Consider the following 20,454-nt stretch of genomic DNA (forward strand, 5'->3'; position numbering starts at 1 on the left):
CAATATATCTCCCACAAAATTGCAACAGAAATAAATGATAAAACGAAGATTTTTCGTTTCTAAACAAATTTAATAACAGCAGCTCGAGTCTGCATGATGCGTTGACAACTTTGTTCAGCAAAAATATCTCTTTTGCTTACAATATGGACAATGATTTTTCTACATATTCATTTTGGAAAAGATGGTATACCGCATTTCATTTACTCAAACTGTTTTATTACTTCGCTTGAAAATTATAAGCGAATAATTTCACATCGTTTTCCCGTTTCGTAGCATTCAAATATCGATTTCAGGAAAAATTCTTATTCGAGGTCGAAATTAGGATAACTTCATATCTCCCGTATATAAATATCTGCATCATAGATTTGTTGACTGAATCATGCATAATAATAGAAACAAAACACTCAAGTTCTGAGTTCATAATGCAAGGTTCATGCAATCGTTCTAGTACTGATTGCGCATGGGTCACTTGTGCAAATAGAACACGGCAACACGGATAACATCAGAGATAACAAAATTCAACTCGCACGTGGCTGGCGTTGAAGCTTTGCGAACATATGATAACTATTACGAACATATGATTATATAAAATATATAAAATAAATATATTATGTATGATTATATAAAATACATAAAATATATTTACGAACATATGATTATATAAAAACCATATAACATTAATGCACGCGCGAGTATCACACATATAAAAAAACTGGTTATTATTCATTGTTACCAATGAAATAACTTTGTAAAGTCATTGCACAAGTTTTGTTGTAAAGTAAAATTTGAGTCTCTATCTATCTACAAACTTCAACTAACACAAGTGCACTCTCATAGCAAAGATATTTCATGCCTTTATACGAACGCTGTTTTGATGATTACTTTGCTATAAGATGTCTAAGAATGTAATAATTCGTTAACGGTTGCCTTATACTGATTTGCTGTTTTCATTTTCCGTACACGGTGTTGGAAATTTTTTGTTTCATTCTTCACTTTAATTTCATTGTCATAAAAATAAAATTTTAGACAACTTGAAGTTAAAAAATAAAATTCTAGACAACCTATCTTTGTACGCGATAGATAATCCCTATTCTTGATAATCCCATTTACCTCAATGCCTGATTACTCTTGGATTACCCTTAACTACCCTGAGAATATTTCTTTTACTTCCGTTCCCGGTTCTTCCAATCTAATTAGAACTAATTCCAATGATAATAATCAACGAAGATAATTGTAAACAAATCAAAACTCAGTAAAAGCTCCCACTTAGAATGAATTTCTTTCTACCTAACTTCCGTTTTGAAGCTTTAAGGCAATTTTTTCTTTTATGGTCCATGATTTCCCTAACAAAATACAAATCGAATAAAATTTCCACAAATAATATTTAGCTTCTATACAAAATTTAATTTAAAAATCGTAAAAAAATAAATTTCCTTCTAAATTTGGAACTGGATTTAAAATAGAATTTTAAATGCAGTTGGAATAATAATTTGAATTTTTGAAATTGAAAAGGAAATTGTATTATTTTGTTACATGTGTGTTCGAACGGATCTTTCTCATATTATTATTTTAGTTCGAAAATTAGCAAATATGTATCTGAATATGGGATTGCAAATGAAAGTTTTGCTCTAACGGAATTCCCCAAGATTGAGAATTTTTTTCGAGGGCAATTCCGGGGTCAAGCTGGCACTAAAGACACTAAAAAGATATTTGACACTAAAAAGATGTTCATTAAAATTAGTCATGTTCTATACTTCAAATGACGAAATCTCTTGTTTTCTTTTCTTTTCAAATTTACCTGTATTTAATATTGTAATTACATTGAAATACATTGTCGAGCAGAATCGATTGGAAAAGCGCAGGCAGCATCAAGTTCAGGATGATGTGGCACACCACGCTGGGCTCTATTCTGCTGCTGGCAGCCACATGTATTATGGCTGGAAGAGCTGGTGAGTGATGGGTACCTAGAATGCTAGTAGTAAGAACTGGAATGCTTTCTGTTATGCAACTGCAGGAGTAAATTGTGCGTTATCAGGCTGCATGCATGGCTCTGAGACTGTTGTAGATGATGTAGAGGTGCTGTTAATGCGGCTGCCGGGTATTAAAATTATACAATGTATGATTTGCAGGCGCTAGAGATGAGTAGTGCGGTGTGTCTTGCTGCTGCTGTTACTTGGGGGTAGCTTTCTTATTACATAGTTAGTTACTGGTGCACTTGTGCCATCAGAATTTGAGTGAAGATAATGAGTGGTGTCGTGTACTCAGTACTATTGCTGCAGCCGATGGTGAGTGGTGTCGTGTGCTCAGTGCTGTTGTTGCAGCCGATGGTGAATGGTGTAGTGTGCTCAGTGCTGTTGTTGCAGCCGACGGTGAATGCATGGTGTCGTGTGCTCAGTGCTGTTGTTGCAGCCGACGGTGAATGGTTACGTGTGCTCAGTGCTGTTGTTGCAGCCGATGGTGAATGGTGTCGTGTGCTCAGTGCTGTTGTTGCAGCCGATGGTGAATGGTGTCGTGTCCTCAGTGCTGTTGTTGCAGCCGATGGTGAATGGTGTCGTATGCTCAGTGCTGTTGTTGCAGCTCTAAGGTGAGTGCATGGTGTGGCACGTCGAGTGCTGTTGCTGCAGTAGATGGTGAGTGGTGCGGTTAGTTTAAGGGAGTGACGTTGATTGTACAGATGTGATACCTTGAGTGCTGATTTCTATTATTGAGAGTTATGCATTTTATTTATTAAGTAATAACGTTCAAGTATTTATTATAATGCCCTCAAATAACAGTGCAACGCTCGGTACATTCAATCCTTTTGTACCTTTCATTGGAATTAATGGTGGCGTTGTCCGATTATCTTCGTTACCAGGAAACTTTTCAAATAAGACCAAGAATTTATGTCATTGAGTATATTAGAAGTTTGGCATTTGAAAATTAGAATGGGTTACACCATTCAAGAAAAAAAAAATAAAAATTTGTTTATCAATGAAAAGGAAAATCTTATTCAAAACCAGCATCAAGTTTAATAGTGCGTTAACAATTAAATAGTGAAAACATTTACCCTGATTCTCCGCATTTTGAAGTGTAGCTCACAATGTCGTACACAGTCACCGTTGAGAATTTTGTCATCACGAAGATGGATTGGACATACGATGGAACGACAACCACGAGTGTAGTGTGTAGAGAGAAAGATTTTCTGGACGTGGAGAGCTTCATTCTTGAGGTATCACCAACACCGTCAGGTGATCAAATATGTAAGTAGCCAGTGCATTCATTCTAATTTCCAGTGTAGGATTTGGGATTATGCGATTGAGATGCTACTGTAGGGGCGTTCAGAGTGCCCAAAAATAAAATTAGATATGAGAAGAGTGCTTGAAACAAACTGAAACACGTATCGAAACATATGAGAGTGATGGTAAAAAAATGCATGAACACTTAACATTGGCATTTATTATCTTGCCCTAATTATTGGGTACTGAAATAATATGCATTGCGTAAATTATCGGTCATTGCATTTATTACCGTCAATCTTAAGATTGATAAAGAACTTTACTTAAATGCCTATACTATCATTGCCGTCAATTTATATTACATATACGCATATTAAGCTGCATTGCAGTTCATTTAGAAATAGCAGTTATCAAAACCACTTGTGAAGCTAATAAAGAAATTTCAAAATTCATTGGAACATTAATGAATTCAAATTGTGGCCAATCAGAGGCTTAAATCTGGTTACGAATTCCAACTACACAAATATTTATCTGTTCAATTAACTTTCAACAGTGTCATGAAATCCAGGTTTTCAGTTTACAGTGTATAGCTCTCAAATGATGATAAGAATGTAAACAAATTAAAAAAACATTTTTTTGTATCAAATAATAAAGTTTTCCTCAATCGGCTTAGCAAAACCATTATTGAGTTAAGTTAAGACTTAGTTGATTGATTTATTTGATCCTTACTATAAGTTTGCCTTCGTACTAAGGCTGATTGTCGTTTCTTCAGCATACCCTGGTACGGTGGACACTGATACAAAGTGTGCAGTATTTACCTGGACTGAGGATTTCCTGCCTTCCTCGACTGTAAGAACATATAAGCTCTTTTTTGTGACGAATACCGGAGCGACAGAGAGAGGAGTAGTAACTTATTCGATGACCTGTAAGTTATTGAAATTTGAAACATGTCAACACATAATATGCACTGCGAGTAAAGAAACTTTTCTTAGTTGAGGAGGCGCTTATTTTTATAGTTTTTCATTCGTGCATGTACTAGATTGTAATTTTATTAAAAGTTAGCTTAAACTATTGCTCATATTTTATATTTTCCTGAAACCTCAAGTCATCTTCATATTTCCACTTTATTTAATACTAATTTCAGACACCGTCTCTCAACTGAGCTGCTATGGAATCGAGTACGTGCGACTCAGTTTGGATACTGGTCATCTGACGGTTGTCACCTGCCCCGCCTCAAGCCCTTCTAACGACCCGACGTCGCCCTCCATTTGTTATGCGCCAAAAGATACAGACACTGTGTGTGCAGATCAACTGGACACTAACTCACTCAATACTATTGTCTGCGTGCCAATACCGACACCGGTCACTGTTGCTCAACCGACAACAGGTATGTTCAATCATAATCTCGTTGTCAAATGTAAGAAAATTTCATAATGCATTACAAAATTAAAATTACCTTGAAAAGCGGTTGCTTATCGCAGCCAAAGTGATGCTCAGATCAATGAAAGAAGGTAAGTTCTTATACCTACATATCTTCATGTATATTCAAGATAAATGAAGTTAATTCAGGTTATAAATGCCGTATTAATTCAATCAACGCCAAAGCTTGCGAGAACTAATAACGGCATTTAATGTAATCTAACTATTTAATGAAGCAAGTAATTATTTTGCTGGCTCCTGACGGTAATTAATGTCTCCACATTAGTGATCAGAAATAGACGGTTGGATTGAAAAACAAAATTAAAAAGCAGCATTAAATGCACTGATTCTAATTTTCCTATTATTAATCATATCTCATCACCCTCGGCACGAGCAAAGGACAGCAGTAACGGTGGAATCATCTTACTCAATCTGGTGAACATTACATACTCCGTCAGTGTTTTTCTATAGATCACTTTGATGTATGGTAAAGTGAGTCTTTAGTTAACTTCGCGGCCGGAGCGTACGTGTACTTTCCACTCATACGCCACTTAATTAATAACCGACTTAACTCATAAATGTCACATTCACAACATCAACCTCGAAAAGATTACTCTTCATGGAAGATATTCGTTATCATCAGAAATCGATGGCAAGTCAACTAATTTTGAATAAATTATTCCTCTGCGAAATAAGTAAAGCAGTCGCTTATGTGTTCAAATTTAATGCTTGCATTGTCTCTTTCCATTCGCTGTCATTGATGGGCAGTCAGTATCGTTCAACAGTGGCTTAAAAATTTCAGAATCATTCAATAATGACTAAAATAAAATTTCCATTTCTATAGTATGAAAGGCATTAATTATATCCGTAGAAACATTTCTCTGTTAGTGTGTACCATTAGAAGAGTGTTTAGAGATTAGAGTGTTGAGATTCATCGCCTCTGTACACTGCTTGCACTTGCAGCGATATAATTAAAATTACTCCATTATACGTATGAGAAAATTTTGCTTTGATGCAACATTTTATGCACAGCTTCCTATTGGTTGTGTTTTCTTCTGCCTATCTCTCGTACCTACTCCTACTATTTTTTGATTATCTATGGCATGGTTTTAGCCGAGCGTCTAACATTTTGAGTTTCACTTAAATCCTTCACTGTAATTAGTCCGAACTATGAAACTATTCCCGTTTCCATTCCTACTTCCCCTGCGTACACTTCGTAACATACCTTGTTACGTAGTGCAGCATAAATATATATAAATATAATATAAATAACTAAATATATATATTTATAATTATATAAATAAATATAATATAAAATATAAATATATGTAACATTATATCTAGAATACCTTGCTAGTTACCATCTCACGATACGTAAGTAGGAAGTTACGTCGACTAAACTGTTTTTCATGGGTCTGAAACTATCACGGGCCTTTGGCGCAATTTCAGAATTAAATCCTTTCATGTTAATTTTATTTCTTCGAAAATAACCATATTTTGTATAAATTCCAACTAGCTTCTGTAGTAAACCTGATCATACAACGCAATAAAGTAAACAATAAAGGAAAACGAGTAACTAAGTAACTTACTAATTAGCTTTGCATCCTTACTATACCATGTTAAAATTAACGGGGTTATGACAAATGATCTAGTGTCAATTTAAACCCAACCACGAAACGCCAATTGACTGTAGAATTCTAATTATTTCATGAATTCTTTCGCCAATCGAATTCTAAATTTTCGTTTCCACAAATCTATCCTTCTGTCATGATGTATTAAAAATTAGAACCCCGAGCTCAAGAACACAAGCAGACAATTGGCAGCTTGTGGAAACTATTACCTAAGTCGAGAATTTTTTCCACTGTTAAAACTATCAGAAGTTCAATTGAGTTTTTTTTTAAAACCATAGTTTGATAATGGAATTGGGATGAGAGTTGCCCGCCAGTCAGCCCTCTTTTAATATATTAATAAATTATATATTAATAAGCTTGCCAACCGGCAGCCATTTATTGAAAAAAATCGCTTCTCCTTATTGGAAATCTAATTATTTTTAATTAAAAAGACGTTCACTGCGATAACATAAATCCAAATAAAAAATGGACCTACATCCTAAAAACGGGAGCAAAAGTACAGACACTCGGGATAATTAATATATATTGTCATCTTGTTTTCCTTTTACACCTTTGTTCTCAACATCTTAATCCATTCTAAGCCTTCACGCATTCGCCACATATCTCTTAACACTTTCAAACAGAGCCACAGTTGCCACTCAGACAAATCCACAATGGTTCAAAATCTACTGCTCACTTGTTCTCTAGCACCCCAATCTATTACTCTGCCTCCCCTCCTCCCACAGAATCACTGTTTCTCACACGCCTCACATTCCACCATAAGGTGCCTCATAGTCTGTTCCTCATCCCAATTGCAAATGAAACATCATCTCCTATGTCATTCCTTCTGTACGTACGTACGTTCAAATAGCAACCCCTGCTATTTGTGGCACATTGTTCTCATTGAAATAAACGGCGTAGTATGAAGTTTGCAAAAGCAAATAATACAGTATGTACTATGTAGGGACAGTAGAGCTAGAGGTCATTTCAACTTCATTGTACATTGCGTTGAATTACAGCGAGTGGTGTTAGTATAGTTCTTATGCATAATACTGTAGAATGAATGTTGTTACTTTAGAAGAGAATGATTTTGAAAGCTTACGCATCCCGAGTCCAAATAATATATTCTAATTTTCAGGGAAGCTTGGATCCTTAGATCTGATGGCCCAGAGCAGCTTGCTGTATTGGACATTCATACTCGCTTGAAGAATTGGTAATGATGTTCCAGTTGCGTTTCTTGCTGGGTTCAGAGCATCGTGACTCTTATCCGCAAAACGTAACCATTCGTACAGTTGACGATTCATATAGTGCAGAAATAGCTGGTTACCAGCTGCCTCGCGGTTGCTGTCAAGAAACCAAATGAAAGACCAAATTTGCTGGCAATGTTACGGGAGAGCGGGTAACTACTAATAATTACGACAGAGCTGCCTAAGCGCTCATTGTCCCCGGGCAGGAGACGCTACTGGTACGAGGGAGGACGCATACAATAAAACCTACTAAGGCACAAGAATAAAATTCAACCCGAATTTTTATTCAATTTAGACCAGAAACAGACAAATATAAATACCAGCTACCTACTTCTTTGGCTCCTTGAAGCTAAAAAACATTTATTCAAATAGTCGACCCGCGACATTTCTAAAACCTGTTGACCTTTACACAAAACGGAACACGAGACGCGCCAACTTCACGAGAGCCGCGTATCTCTTTCAGGGGAAGCCCTAATACATTAACGGGCGACCCCAAGCGGCACAGACTTCGGGCATGGAACACGATGGTTAGACTAGTTAAACTCTTCATTAGGCGCTCCAATAGGGTGCGACGATAGACGCCCAACGCGGCTCGGCTACGCAGAGCACACGGGAAACCAAGGGGTAGACAGGTCAAGTCGGCTCCCACGTCAGGTAAACACTGGAGGCAGTCGGCTTCTTCCAACGGTGCACGTTCACGGTACACACCTTTGAACAATCGCCTGAGAGGATCTCAGAAGCTGACGCCACACCAGAAAAGGTCCCTCCCACCTGGGAAGCAGAATATCCCGTTAAATTTCCCAGGCAAAAATAGGAAAGAACCCCACTTCACAGTCCAATAAACTTCATATAAATTCTGAACCGGCAATATTAACAGCGTCTGTGTAAGACTCCTACACATAAGCCGAGCCTAACCGGCAATCACAACAGGACACTAACACCTCCTCACCTCATCCACGGAAGCCAACGAACCAAATGGCCAGCCTAAAAGCGCTCAGCCCGCTCGTGACCTCGCGGCAGATTCGTTCAGAGAACACCTGCGTGTCAAACCTCTACAGCAAGTCGGTACTGTTGAGCTCGGTCTCTTGCCGAGTTATTATTCCTCCAATTGATATAAGATGAGCAAGCGGTCGAGCTTGAAATATGAAACTTTCCGCTTCTTTGATAGCGACTTCGGTGCAGTGCGCGACTTAGGACAAAAAAGATCTGTGGAAGTTCTCGCCTATCAAGACTATGACGGAAGGAGACTCTGAATTAGTAGGTAACGCACCTCGAAGATGCATATCGGCTGCATTATAATGGGAAATCTGCTCGGAGGAGCCGCTAACTTCTTGATAAATTTTCAGAGGAAAATATAGAGGTGATATTCGGCAGTATCACCGTATCGATCGTGAGCGGGGCTTCAATCTGAACCATGGTCATTGGGCGATAGCCAAGACTGAAATTCGCGTTTGAACTGGAAATGTATATTGTTAAAATTCTTTATTCTATAAATTACCAGTCAATTGAACTTTATCTTTCGTTTGATGGTTCCATTATGTGGGTTCATATTGCGAATTTTAGTCCCAGCACCCTAAAAGATCACCTAAAAAACATTAGTCTCTCATGCAATAATATATACTCAGCACTCGTAACGCCATTATAAACTGTTCAGTGTGAACCTCTTATGGTAAGGGCCGCCGGCAGAAGCCAGAAGGTATATATAAATGCAACGCAGCGCTCCCCGCTACAACACGCGCGTCTCGCCATGACCTCATGCCAGCATCTGAGGTCAGGCTGCCTCATGTACCTGAGACCTCATGCAGTGTGTATGGGGCAGCCAGCTTGCCGCTTATTTCGGGTATCTGCCGACTGTTATATTTTTTAGCCAAGAAAAACACCAAAATGACTTTTATTTAGCTGCTGTTTTGTTAGGAAGCTGCTACACACCTTATTTAATACCAAGCAGGCTGTGGCAAGCTACCTCAGCTCGAAAAAAGACACGCAAATGGAACGCAACATGTTATACGGAGGAAATTCATATTTCCTTCGTTCCCACGGAATCGTAATTGTTCTATTTCGCTCGAAAATGGGTTCATTTGATACGATTCTATTCAGACTGATCAAATGTTTGCTATCTCATGGTCCCTATTTTATAACTATTTTTACCTGCCCTTGTTTCATGATATTCTCGCTTGTACCTAGATATCTATACAATCATGTTTGCATCACAAGCAACAATTAATCCCATAACATCATATTTGCTTTATACTTACCTGGTATATTCAATGCCTCCATTTACAAAATGCATGCAATGCATTTGTTCCTATCGCAATAGTCTTACTCCTAATTCTGAGTATGAACCTATCTAATTATATGTACAGTGAAACCTTGAATGGTTACATCTGCATTTGAAGAATAAAAGGAAGTGTAATTAAATAAAATAACCGACTTCCTCCTGATGATTAATCCTAATGTAATTCATGCAATTACGTGCAATACTAAATAGATAATTCAACGTTCGATGACAATAACTCAAGTAGCATAAAATGAATATGACGGTATTAAAATAAACAGTGAGGCATGGGTGCAGATATCAAGTCCTTGGGCAAGGGATGACGGGAGAATGCGTGATTTCATAAATACTGAAAATTTTTAAGATTACGTGGAGAATACTTTAAAATTTCTTCAAATTCTGGGTAGAATTGGAAAAGTGATTATAATGATCTTGATATAGCTACTTATTTCCTTAGACCGGATGGATATCTTTCTTTCCTGCTCATTGCCCAAGTCATTTATTCTCCTGCATTTCTTCCATTCTAAATGGCCACGAAATCAAGAAAATTTTTGATGAAACAGGAAAATAGTACCTAATATTGCGTTTTTTCTATTAATTTACAACGTAATAAATGACTCAGAAGTAACCAGATTTGTTTCAACAGGTACAGTAAAAGCTCTAAGCTACACAAACAAACGGCTAACGGCCACCGATGATACAGTCTCTGAGATGCTGATACGCAAACATGCAGCTACTCCTACTGATTTCACTTTGGAATTCTGTATGAATGCAGTGTGCCCCGTGCCTGACTCATTCACTGTGGGTGTAGATAAATATGAACTTTGCTTCGTCAACTCTGACGGAAACGGCATCACTGGAGTAGCAGAAGATGAATTTCAAGGTAAGAACACAAGATAAGAAAATGAGATCATTTTGAACAAACAGGTCGAAGCACGCTCAAAGAACTCGTCTAATAACGTTTTTGATTACGTTGAACGTCATGTTCAATTTATAAGAATTTCTTATTGATCAATAATAGTGATCAGTAGCATTATTATTGATCAATAATAATATCAATAACGAAGATCAATTTTGTAATGAAATGAAAGGAATTTTTAACGTATGTAGTCTGGATAAGGCACAGTTTCATTCTGATAATAATAAAAACAATGGTACATACCTCATGAAAACAAGGCACTAAAATTAACTAAGATATGAATCAATACCTAACCCATCAGATGTTTGCCAGATGAATCTCTGTTCAAGCATTAAAATAACTTATTGATGATCCTGTTACTCACGTGCTCCGCCTTCTCTGTGTAGATTTGTCACTTTCGGTCCTGGCCTCCGCCACTTCCGTCGATTTGCTCTTCGTTAACTTTGGCCCAGAAAGGAAGTACTTGATATACTCAACCGACATGCCAGACGCCGTAGATATCACAAACCAAACTCCCATCATTTTGGATTGCTCCAACCTCCCTGCGGATACTTATTGCTATGGATTTTACGAGCCAGCGAATGGGATGCCAATGCCTAAGTTCATGGCCATCTCATACACCGATGGAAGCAATACGATAATTTCTCTAGATGCGACGGCTACAGCACAGGTGGAGCAGAAATCATAGTCTGATGCCGTAAATATGAAGACAATATTAATGAAAAGATTGAAAGTGTAGGTGAAGTTAATTTCGGGGAAACAGTCCAAAAGGAGGTAAAAATTAGTATGATATTAGTAAAAAGATCTAGCTTTCACTTTTTAAAACCATAATGCACTCCTGAATTCATAGCTCAAATATACAAGCAAATTTCCAGTCTTCCCATCTATTATTCACTCTAAACTTCCACTTTCTTGCATGAAATTTAATCCATTTTATTTTCAATCAGTTGTAAATAACCAGACTTGAATACCAATGAGTTATAAAACACAAGTATCAATAAATTCAAACTGTGCTAAGTGTGCTGGTCTTAAAAAAACTATAATTAATCCCGTCGTTTCCATTTCTTTAACTGATTCTTACTTTGCATGTTGAGGAGTAAAAAATCCATTGAATGTTCGTGTTTTTCCTGTTAAGGAAATTCTGCTTAAAAACCCAATAAGTTGTTTTGGCTGCACGGACATACAGTCACGGTCACGGCAATCAAGGTGACTACCGCAGGTTATGGTTATGGTTAACTGGTTATGACTGCTCCAGCGCTCGCACCTGCGCAGCATCAGTGGTAGCACACGTAGTCAATGTAGCGTCACTTCATGCGTCACTAATTTTTGTACCTCGATTTTCCTTGTCATATTTTTCGATCATTCAAACAGTTATTTATTATATTTATTCTGTTAAATTTGTACTCATTTTTTTTGTTAGTACTTTATCTTTCTGTTTTACTAGCATTTTCATCTAAAGAAACATCCTGCTGTTCGGGACAATTCGATTTCTAATTCGCGTCACTTTCTAATCTCTCAGTCGTGAAGCACCTTACGCTTCACTAGTCGTGTTACTTATATGACTGGTGTTCTTTATGATATTCATACATTATTGGGAGATTTGTGAATTGTAATTATTTTTGTTAGGTATAACTAGGATTAAGTAGTATTGCCGAATCTTGTTAAGTTTATTATATTTGCTTACAGAATATTATTAGTTTACTAATACGAATTCGCTGGGTTCGTTTTTTTTTGTTCTTGCTTCTATATTTACTCAGAATCATCAGTATCCATCAGTGCCTTCGTAATCAATAAAGTGTCAAAAATAAGAAGTTCACTTCCCTGCACTGTTAAAGTTCTGTTGTCTGGCTGGCGCTAAAGTAAGAGCGTTCGGACGCCACCGTCGCGCTTATTGCGAGACAGGCATCTCCAAATTACCGCAACATTTACGCCGTATTTCTCGACCCTAGCAGCGCCTGTACCAGACTGCCCTGGCTCGATATGTAATTGGAGGGCTGATAGACCTGCTGCAAACCACTAGCACGCGAGCGCGAGCGCGTTTAGTATTCATATTATAGTAAATTAGTGTCTGCGTTCAAGAGTAGGTTTAGTATGGCAAATTCTTGTCCTTTACATGACTTTTTCGCTGGAGAAAAAAAACTGGTCCTTTGACCAGGTGTTATCAAAACTGACGTTGAATTGAGTAGTTATTGGATTTTTACCAGGCCCGCGCATTGGGTGATATTAGGCACTTCATGGCTGAACATGTACAGCTGCATAACTTTATCTAGCCTGTTATTGAACGAGTTCATTGCATTTTGAAGCGTCAAATCGTGATGTAATGTGAAATCAAACACCTGTGACCAGGAAACCTCCCAGTGACAACATCATCTCGGGAGCCACTATCACCCGCATCTTCCGTGACCAGAAAACTTCCCCGTGACATCATCATCTCGGGGGCCACCATCACCCGCATCACCCGTGACCAGGTAACACATCACCCGCATCTCCCGTGACCAGGTAACTCCCCGTGACATCATCATCTCGGGGGCCACCATCACCCGCATCTCCCGTGACCAGGTAACCTCCCGTGACATCGTCATCTCAGGGACCACCATCCCGTTACATCATCTTCACGGGGACGACCAGGTACCTTAAGAGACACCCTGCCGTTGGATTATCTTTTTTGACGAGTTTTTCGTGTTAAGTCGTTGCTCTGAATGATCTATGGCTGTTCAAAGCGAGTTATGTTCATGTGTTTGTTGTTAGCACGGTGTAAGCACTTCAAGTTCTGATTTAATATTTCTTTGAACTTTTTAGTTATGGTCAATTTTGCTCAAATAAATATGAATTGATTCATTATTGTTGTTGCTTTTATCTGTGTTATTACAATTAAATGCATTACATCACATGTCGCTTCCTAGTCAACAACTCGGTACTCTGCCAGTACATCGAGAGCCACCTCGGCCTCAAAGACTTGCTCAAACAAAAGGAACTTGCCTCGAAAAATTCAGGGTGCTGTGTTGAGGTTTGCCTTGATGTCTTTCAATGTATTACCGAGGTGAACCACAGTCCAACAAAGTTCGACTTAAACTCTTAGCGCCTGATGTCAATTTATTACTGTAAAACCATTCAATATTATTACCTATAACTAAATAATAATTATTGAAATAGGTACAATAATTTAGGCAGACCATTCATAGACAAATTAATGTATAGTGTGCTGGAAGTTGAGTCTTGGTCTTCTATTTAGTGAAGTTGCAACTCTAACAAACGAAGTGCGTCGATGTGTGAAGCGTTTGGCTTACCTAGTGTACCATAGAGCAGAGCCTGTACCTAGCTGTGCCTTAGCTCGACGTATCTGATCATCTTGATCTGATGTAACTTGAGAAAGATCTGATAAGGCGATCAACGCTCAGTCTAATAGATTTGAATTTCTTTTAACCAATTATTAAAAAAAACACGCTTATTGACTCTGCGATATAAGTCCAGCTTACCGATGGTGGAGAGCCCAGATCATGTCGAAGTATCCAGATATTTTATGCGTTGTTAAGAAGCCTTGTTAATAGGCTCGTCATATACCAGGCTACCCCGACCTCTTCTTGATAGCCAGTTAGCGTCAATTTTATGCGGAATGATTGAAAGTAATGGAGGTCGTGAATAGCTTTATCTTTTTGTTTTGTTAGTTATAAATTGTTTCAATTGTTTAAATGAATCAAGGAAGGATGTACGGGATGCTTTTATGTAAATCATTCTGCTATATCTAAAGTATGTTTTTTATTTTAAATATTCACATTTAAGCTTTACTTGCCAGAATATTTGATCATGCAGATGTAAGCAAATCATAAAGTTGTATTATTAGTATTGCCAGCAATAAGCATGTTTCTAAAATGAAAATTAAATAAAAGATACTACAAAAGGATTAGGGATACAAAGGCTGATTAATTAAGAAAAAAAAATATCTTGAAAAAGTCGCTGTTGTACACACGCTGCCTAAATTAAGACAACACAATTAAGACAACGTAAACAATTTATGATGTGTTTATCTTTCATTGATAAACTGCATGCTTAAATCAGAACTAAAATTTACTGCACGTTTCCGGAGACAATATGTTGCACCGATTGCCAACGAGAAACATGCTGTTAGAATAAGAAGGAATAAATATGTTGCAGTGATTGCCATCAATCAACATGCTGTTGAGAAAGTTGGAATGCATATGCGATTGTAATTTACATAAAATATGATGTTGAGAACTTGAGCAATAAACAAGCGTGAGTTCTACAGGAACTTCGTAGTTTCACATATGTAATGTAGTCCGTCCATTCATATGCCTTATAAATTAAGTATTAGCGTTAGTGAATAAGTCTAGGTTACGTGTTATAAGTTACGGAAGCTCGTCTGAGAAGCAATCGTCGATCTGAGTAATATTTTCTTGTAGAGAAGTTTCTGTGTGATAAAATATTGTCTACTTATACTTGGGTTGAATTTGAATAAGTTTAAGAGAGACAGATTCTGAAGAAGTCGTCTCATGCAAGTTTATTTAAGAGATTAGGATGAAGTGAACTTCTTAAATGCTGGCTTCTTAGTGAACTTCTTAAACTAAACCTATGTAAGTATTAATTATGTAAAGAGTTCGGTGGACAGTATTTGCTGTACCAAGGATTTTTACGAATTGCCGGGTGCCAAGTTGTTCGTTAAATGACGTGTACGAGAACATCGTTAACTGAACGCGATAGAAATAGATAAGTTTTAGAGCTTAGTATTTTCTTTTGAAAATTTCTTCTTTATTGAAAATTATTGAAATAGTTTATAATATTCATTCTTTGAAACTTCCAATTGGATTTCCGTCTTGCCCTTGTGGTGCAATAAAATTTAATTATTCTATATTATTGGTTTGTGACGTTCAAAGAAATATTATCGAGTTACTATTATTGTTGAGCAGTATGCGGATTTGAAAATATAGTGTGATCGGCTACTAACACGTGCCAGCAAGGGTGGCCCAGTGGTTAAAGTTCAGAGTATCAAGACTGCAGCAGATAGGCGCGGGTTCGATCCCAGCTCTGTGCGCCAGTTTCTGGTCAGAATCGGCGAGGAGGCCGGGCAGTTAAGCACAGCAGAATTGTAGCAGTGTGTTGTTTGTTCGAGACCGCAACAAGCTGTGAATGTTCTGCGATTAAAAATCGGCGCAGGCCTACGACCTAATGAACGCTGAAGCCGCTATTATTATTAAAGAGTTTAACGCGCTGGTAGGCGCTCTTGTCAGAGATTCTCATAAGGCTATCATTTAATATTTCCTAATTAATGAAAACTAAAGGGTATATTTATTTAAAGGTCGAATTAAGTTCAATTTTATTTTTTTCATTGAATCAATTTAATGGTTCGAGGTGAGTTTAATTATTTTTATGGCTTTGAGTCACTAGGGTAAAACTTTTTGAGATTTGGCTGCTTAATTTTACTTTTGTGCCCTGTGGCACCTAAGTCAAAATTTTCATTGTTCAGATCAATTGTGGTTACATTGATTTTGGCTTGTCAATCAAGACCAAATCAATAGCTTTCGATGTTTTATCGTTATCCTCTCTATGCTCTTCCATGTAATGTTTGCAACAAGACAATCCCATTAATTATTTCTATTTAAAGTCAAAGCAATTTTTTCATATAATTGATTTGAAGACTTATAGTGTTAGAGCCGCTTTATTTTACTGAACATATTACCGATTAGAATCTAATTCAATGGAAGTAATAGTCTGAAACTTGAACCTTTGGATACGGCAGGTATATTCCAATTCTTGAGAATTGATTGATAATTAATTTATGACATCAAAGCTCTGTGTTGTGGTCTTCAGTTGAGGCAAGAAATAAACAATTGACGTTACCTCACTTGTTTAATTCGTAAATAACTATAAACCTACCACATACAAATATATTACGGGGTTAAATTTTGTGGCAATAACGGCCCACTTGTACTCGCTTAATTCATGAATCACTCATTAGATACTTTACTACACGTACATTGCAAATAGAGATAAGTTATAGTGCACACTACAGCCCCAACTACAGTGCTGTGTCTGGCACGCAGTCGCACGTATGTATGCACAGGATGCCCAGGTGAGAATATATCATTTAAGCTTGGCTTAATGATTGTGATATGGTTGGGAGGGCAGAGAGGTGACGTGGCGATGGTGTCTGTAATGCCAAAATTATTATCAGTTAGGCTATCCTTTGCGAACTATTCTGTCATACCAAAGTCTTTCAAACAACGGGGCCATGGCGGCTCAATTCCACTCCGATCACAAAATGCAAGCGACTTCAGTCAATATTTTCGTAATTTAGGCTGAGTATTCAAATTTGGTTTAAATTAAATGGTACTCAAAATACTCAAAATTTAAGATCTTCCAACGAAGACCTCCATTGTATCAAATTTATATTTTTTTATTTTTGAACATTAACGTTCGTAATGAAATTTTAGATTATCATTAATCATTTCGGGTATAATAACGAGTATTCTCCTCGTTATTATATTAGTAACAGAACTAAAAGGTTAATCCGTTCTTAACTAAGGTTAAATGGTTTACAGGAACGGCAAGTTGGCAGGATTTCTCCACAAAACTGAGAACTCCACATCTCTCTGGTTTTGACCGAATTTAACAGACAAACGAGACGATTACTTGCACAACAAACGTAAAGACCACAACAGACTGTTATCGACTGAGGCTGATATTCGGTTGAACTTTTCTTCATATCTGTATTATTTTTTTTTCAAAACATTTGCTGAGATCAGTACTATTCAAAACATTTCTACTACAGCGTTTACAGCACCGCTTCCTTTTATCAGCGTGATTACTGTTTGGTTTGAACAATACGCTCATGTCATTTCGGTTCTAAACAATTCTAAAACATCGCTCACAACACGGTTTTCTCGGCAGGACCTGAAATGCCGGCTGCTGGCGCGGTACTCCCAGCGCTGGGTCAAGTCGGTCTGCCAGAACCGCCTGCGTCTGTCCGGTGACCCAGCAGTCAACCCACCACGCTCAGCTGGTTAGTTACCACCTACAGTCCCTACAATCAGATAAATGAATGATACTTTGTTCATATGGCGATGCATTTTTTTGCCCTGTGTGGGTTATCCTGAACCAGTTCGGTCCGACAATATGTAGGGCCTATCGGTCATACGTTTACTCTCAGTTCGTGCTGTGTATATGACAGTGTCACTTAATGTTACGCTAATATCTGACACGTCTCTAGCTCCGTGGAAAAAGATGAATCGTTTTCGATTTGCAATTAGATGCAAGTACGATTACGTTAAGGTGAACGTGTTAGAGCTATGGTTCTCGACACAAGTAAAATACTCAATGAGAATTTATAAATAATATAATCAGCATAGTAGGAGAAAAGCTCAACGTTACTAAAGTATTAGTTAATCAACTAAGTATCTCAGAAAGAGAATCAAAATCATAATCATCTAATAGAGGCCAACGGGCACAAATAAAACTGATAAATTAATTAAATAAGACTCAAGAACTAAAAACTCAATACCTAAAGAGTAACTTAAAGTCTATCCTAGGAAGTCCTTAGAAATTTGGCTCTTGGTTGCCAGATCTTCGTAAGTATCCTGAGGACACAGTGCGTCGCGCGGAAGAAGAACAGTAACATTAGTCATTCTTATATTAACATAAGAAAGTAGAAATGGCCCGCAGATAAAGAATATTGGCCAGTTTGTGCATTATATTGTATGACTTTGGCTTAAAAATTATTCCTGAATGTCTTGCAGTACAAAAGAAATGTGGAGTTCATGAGTTACCAGTTTGTATTGAAGGCTTCGCTGTGGCATCGCTCTGTACAGTCAGAGGACAAATGATTGTTCTACAGTTAACTAAACCGATCAGCACATTTCTTACAACGTTACGTATCCTATCAAAATATGTATTTTAATATGGCAGTTGTGGGCATGATTGCTGCCCCGCCGCCCCTCGTGAGGACGTCACCCAGGCACTGTGCCGCCCTGCAGTGCCTCTGTCAGTTCATCGAGGAGCATCTCGAGTACAAGCCTCAGGGTCAGTGACACTTTTGAACTAAAAGATAAGTTGTGTTCTATTATTGCTCGCAGTTTTTTGCCCCTTATTTTCATACTCTTTACATGTTATTTATTTATTTAGTAGAAATTATTGTAATTTAGATATAAAATATTCGCTGCGAGCATTAGATTAACATAATAGATGATATTTTTAAATTTTCTTTTGAAGATTCGAGCTTATCACTTCGAGCTTGCCAGAGTATTTTAGTGTCTTTGCTATAGAATTACATACTTTCGCAATAAGTTTTATATGACCTATAACAATCTACCAAATGGCACATAACTATCCACGTCTACGTCAGAAAAGTAATATAACTATTTTAATGCGCTTTATGATTTCGGTGCTTCCCTTCAACTGTCCCATATCAGTTACAGCTGCTCAACGTCCATAAGATTTCAGCAGCAAATGAGAGACGAGCATAAATTTTTATGATGCAATTCATTCCTTACATTCCCAAAAACAAGGCTGATGCTCTGCAAACATAACTTCATGCAATATATTCGCTAATGACTGAAAAAGTCATGTATATTCTCAGGTAAATGTCTCTTCTGCATCGACATGGCGCAGTCAATGCACGGGGGAGTGCTTTGATTCTACCCAAAGTTGGACCATCACGACAGTTCCTGGCTGACGCTGTGCTGCTCTTCCTTGGGCCTCCTGGAGTCATTGTCGGGCCGATCGCCTTGTTTATTTATATAATAAACTAATAATAAACTATCCTTTCTATGATAAACGGTCTTCCGCGAAAGCCAGTTCTTCCAAATCGCAATATTCCAAGCACCGACTTTGTTTATTCGTAAGTGAACGAAAATTATATGAATTATTTGAATTAATTTTAGTAACTCAAGTATTATAAATTTTCAAATGATTCCGTCCGTGTGAAGTGTATTAATTTATAAGTTAATGAAGAAGTGTGGTTGAAATAGTGAATCTCAAATGTCAATAATCGACTCACCGCATCCAGCATGATCGTGTAAACAGGATCACATCCAGCTGGTAGTAAATATTTTCCAAGATTATACCCAGTATTTTTCTGCCTGAGTTTCGGTAATTTCTCATCATTTGGTTGTACTGAATCTAAGAAATGTGCGTGCAGTTTCCTTCAATTTGAAACACATGAATGACAGTTTCTTTTTTTTCTTAAATTGTTATATAGTAGGCCAATATTATAACATTTGTTATATTGTAGGCCAATACCAACCAAATCAGAAGAGTAATGTTGAGTTACAGGGCTATGTATATTTAGCGGGTATAGCACATGTTGCCTTCGTGTTTGATGCGCGGAGAATTATTTCTGTTATTGCAACTTATACGAGATTGCAATTCTTTTGCGAACAAGTGCGCTCTCAGTTCGCAAAAGTGTTCTCACGAACACTGGGACCGTCTGATGAAAGCGTTCGTCTGGTAGCTGATTGAGAACATCTCTATAAGCTGGTCGTTGAAGACTAGCACATTCAACAAGAAATTCTCAGAGGACGAACGCTCTCGCTACCTAATAAAATCTCACTTGTTCAAGACAACCGGAAAAATTTTGATAATTTTCCAAGAGAAAAATATACATTTCAAATAATTGTCGGTGTTTTTCTGTCCCTTCAATCTTTGGATAAAACTTTCAATCTTGTACCTACAAAGCAAGTTAACATCGACTAGCAGGGCTCGCATAGCGATATATTGGAGCATCCGTCGAGGCTCACGATGATGACACCTGTATTACGCT

General features: G+C 37.5%; 2 protein-coding genes across 2 annotated transcripts; both read left to right on the plus strand.

Annotated features, from left to right (window-relative positions):
* Positions 1 to 4,090: 4,090 nt before the first annotated feature.
* Positions 4,091 to 11,712, plus strand: LOC108674711. Its single transcript, XM_018162677.2, has 4 exons — positions 4,091 to 4,140; positions 4,360 to 4,602; positions 10,413 to 10,649; positions 11,072 to 11,712. Exons 1-4 carry the CDS (start codon positions 4,134 to 4,136, stop codon positions 11,371 to 11,373), a joined length of 789 nt encoding a protein of 262 aa, XP_018018166.1. The 5' UTR covers positions 4,091 to 4,133; the 3' UTR covers positions 11,374 to 11,712.
* Positions 11,713 to 12,919: 1,207 nt separating this feature from the next.
* LOC108674714 lies at positions 12,920 to 19,419 on the plus strand. The gene is made up of 5 exons (XM_047885417.1): positions 12,920 to 12,931; positions 13,185 to 13,244; positions 17,589 to 17,700; positions 18,603 to 18,716; positions 19,273 to 19,419. The coding sequence occupies exons 1-5, from the start codon at positions 12,920 to 12,922 to the stop codon at positions 19,326 to 19,328; spliced, it is 354 nt and encodes a 117-aa protein (XP_047741373.1). The 3' UTR covers positions 19,329 to 19,419.
* Positions 19,420 to 20,454: the final 1,035 nt, after the last annotated feature.

This window comes from Hyalella azteca, unplaced genomic scaffold, assembly GCF_000764305.2.
Source record: "Hyalella azteca isolate HAZT.00-mixed unplaced genomic scaffold, Hazt_2.0.2 contig17851, whole genome shotgun sequence".
Lineage (NCBI taxonomy): Eukaryota > Metazoa > Arthropoda > Malacostraca > Amphipoda > Hyalellidae > Hyalella > Hyalella azteca.

Bases quoted from the DNA above. Each gene is read 5' to 3' on its own strand.
- LOC108674711 (XM_018162677.2), top strand. The intron at 4,603-10,412 runs GTATGTTCAATC...TTGTTTCAACAG, and splicing joins TGTTGCTCAACCGACAACAG to GTACAGTAAAAGCTCTAAGC. The intron at 10,650-11,071 runs GTAAGAACACAA...TTCTCTGTGTAG, and splicing joins AGCAGAAGATGAATTTCAAG to ATTTGTCACTTTCGGTCCTG.
- LOC108674714 (XM_047885417.1), top strand. The intron at 13,245-17,588 runs GTAACCTCCCGT...TTTTCTCGGCAG, and splicing joins CCCGCATCTCCCGTGACCAG to GACCTGAAATGCCGGCTGCT. The intron at 18,717-19,272 runs GTCAGTGACACT...GTATATTCTCAG, and splicing joins TCTCGAGTACAAGCCTCAGG to GTAAATGTCTCTTCTGCATC.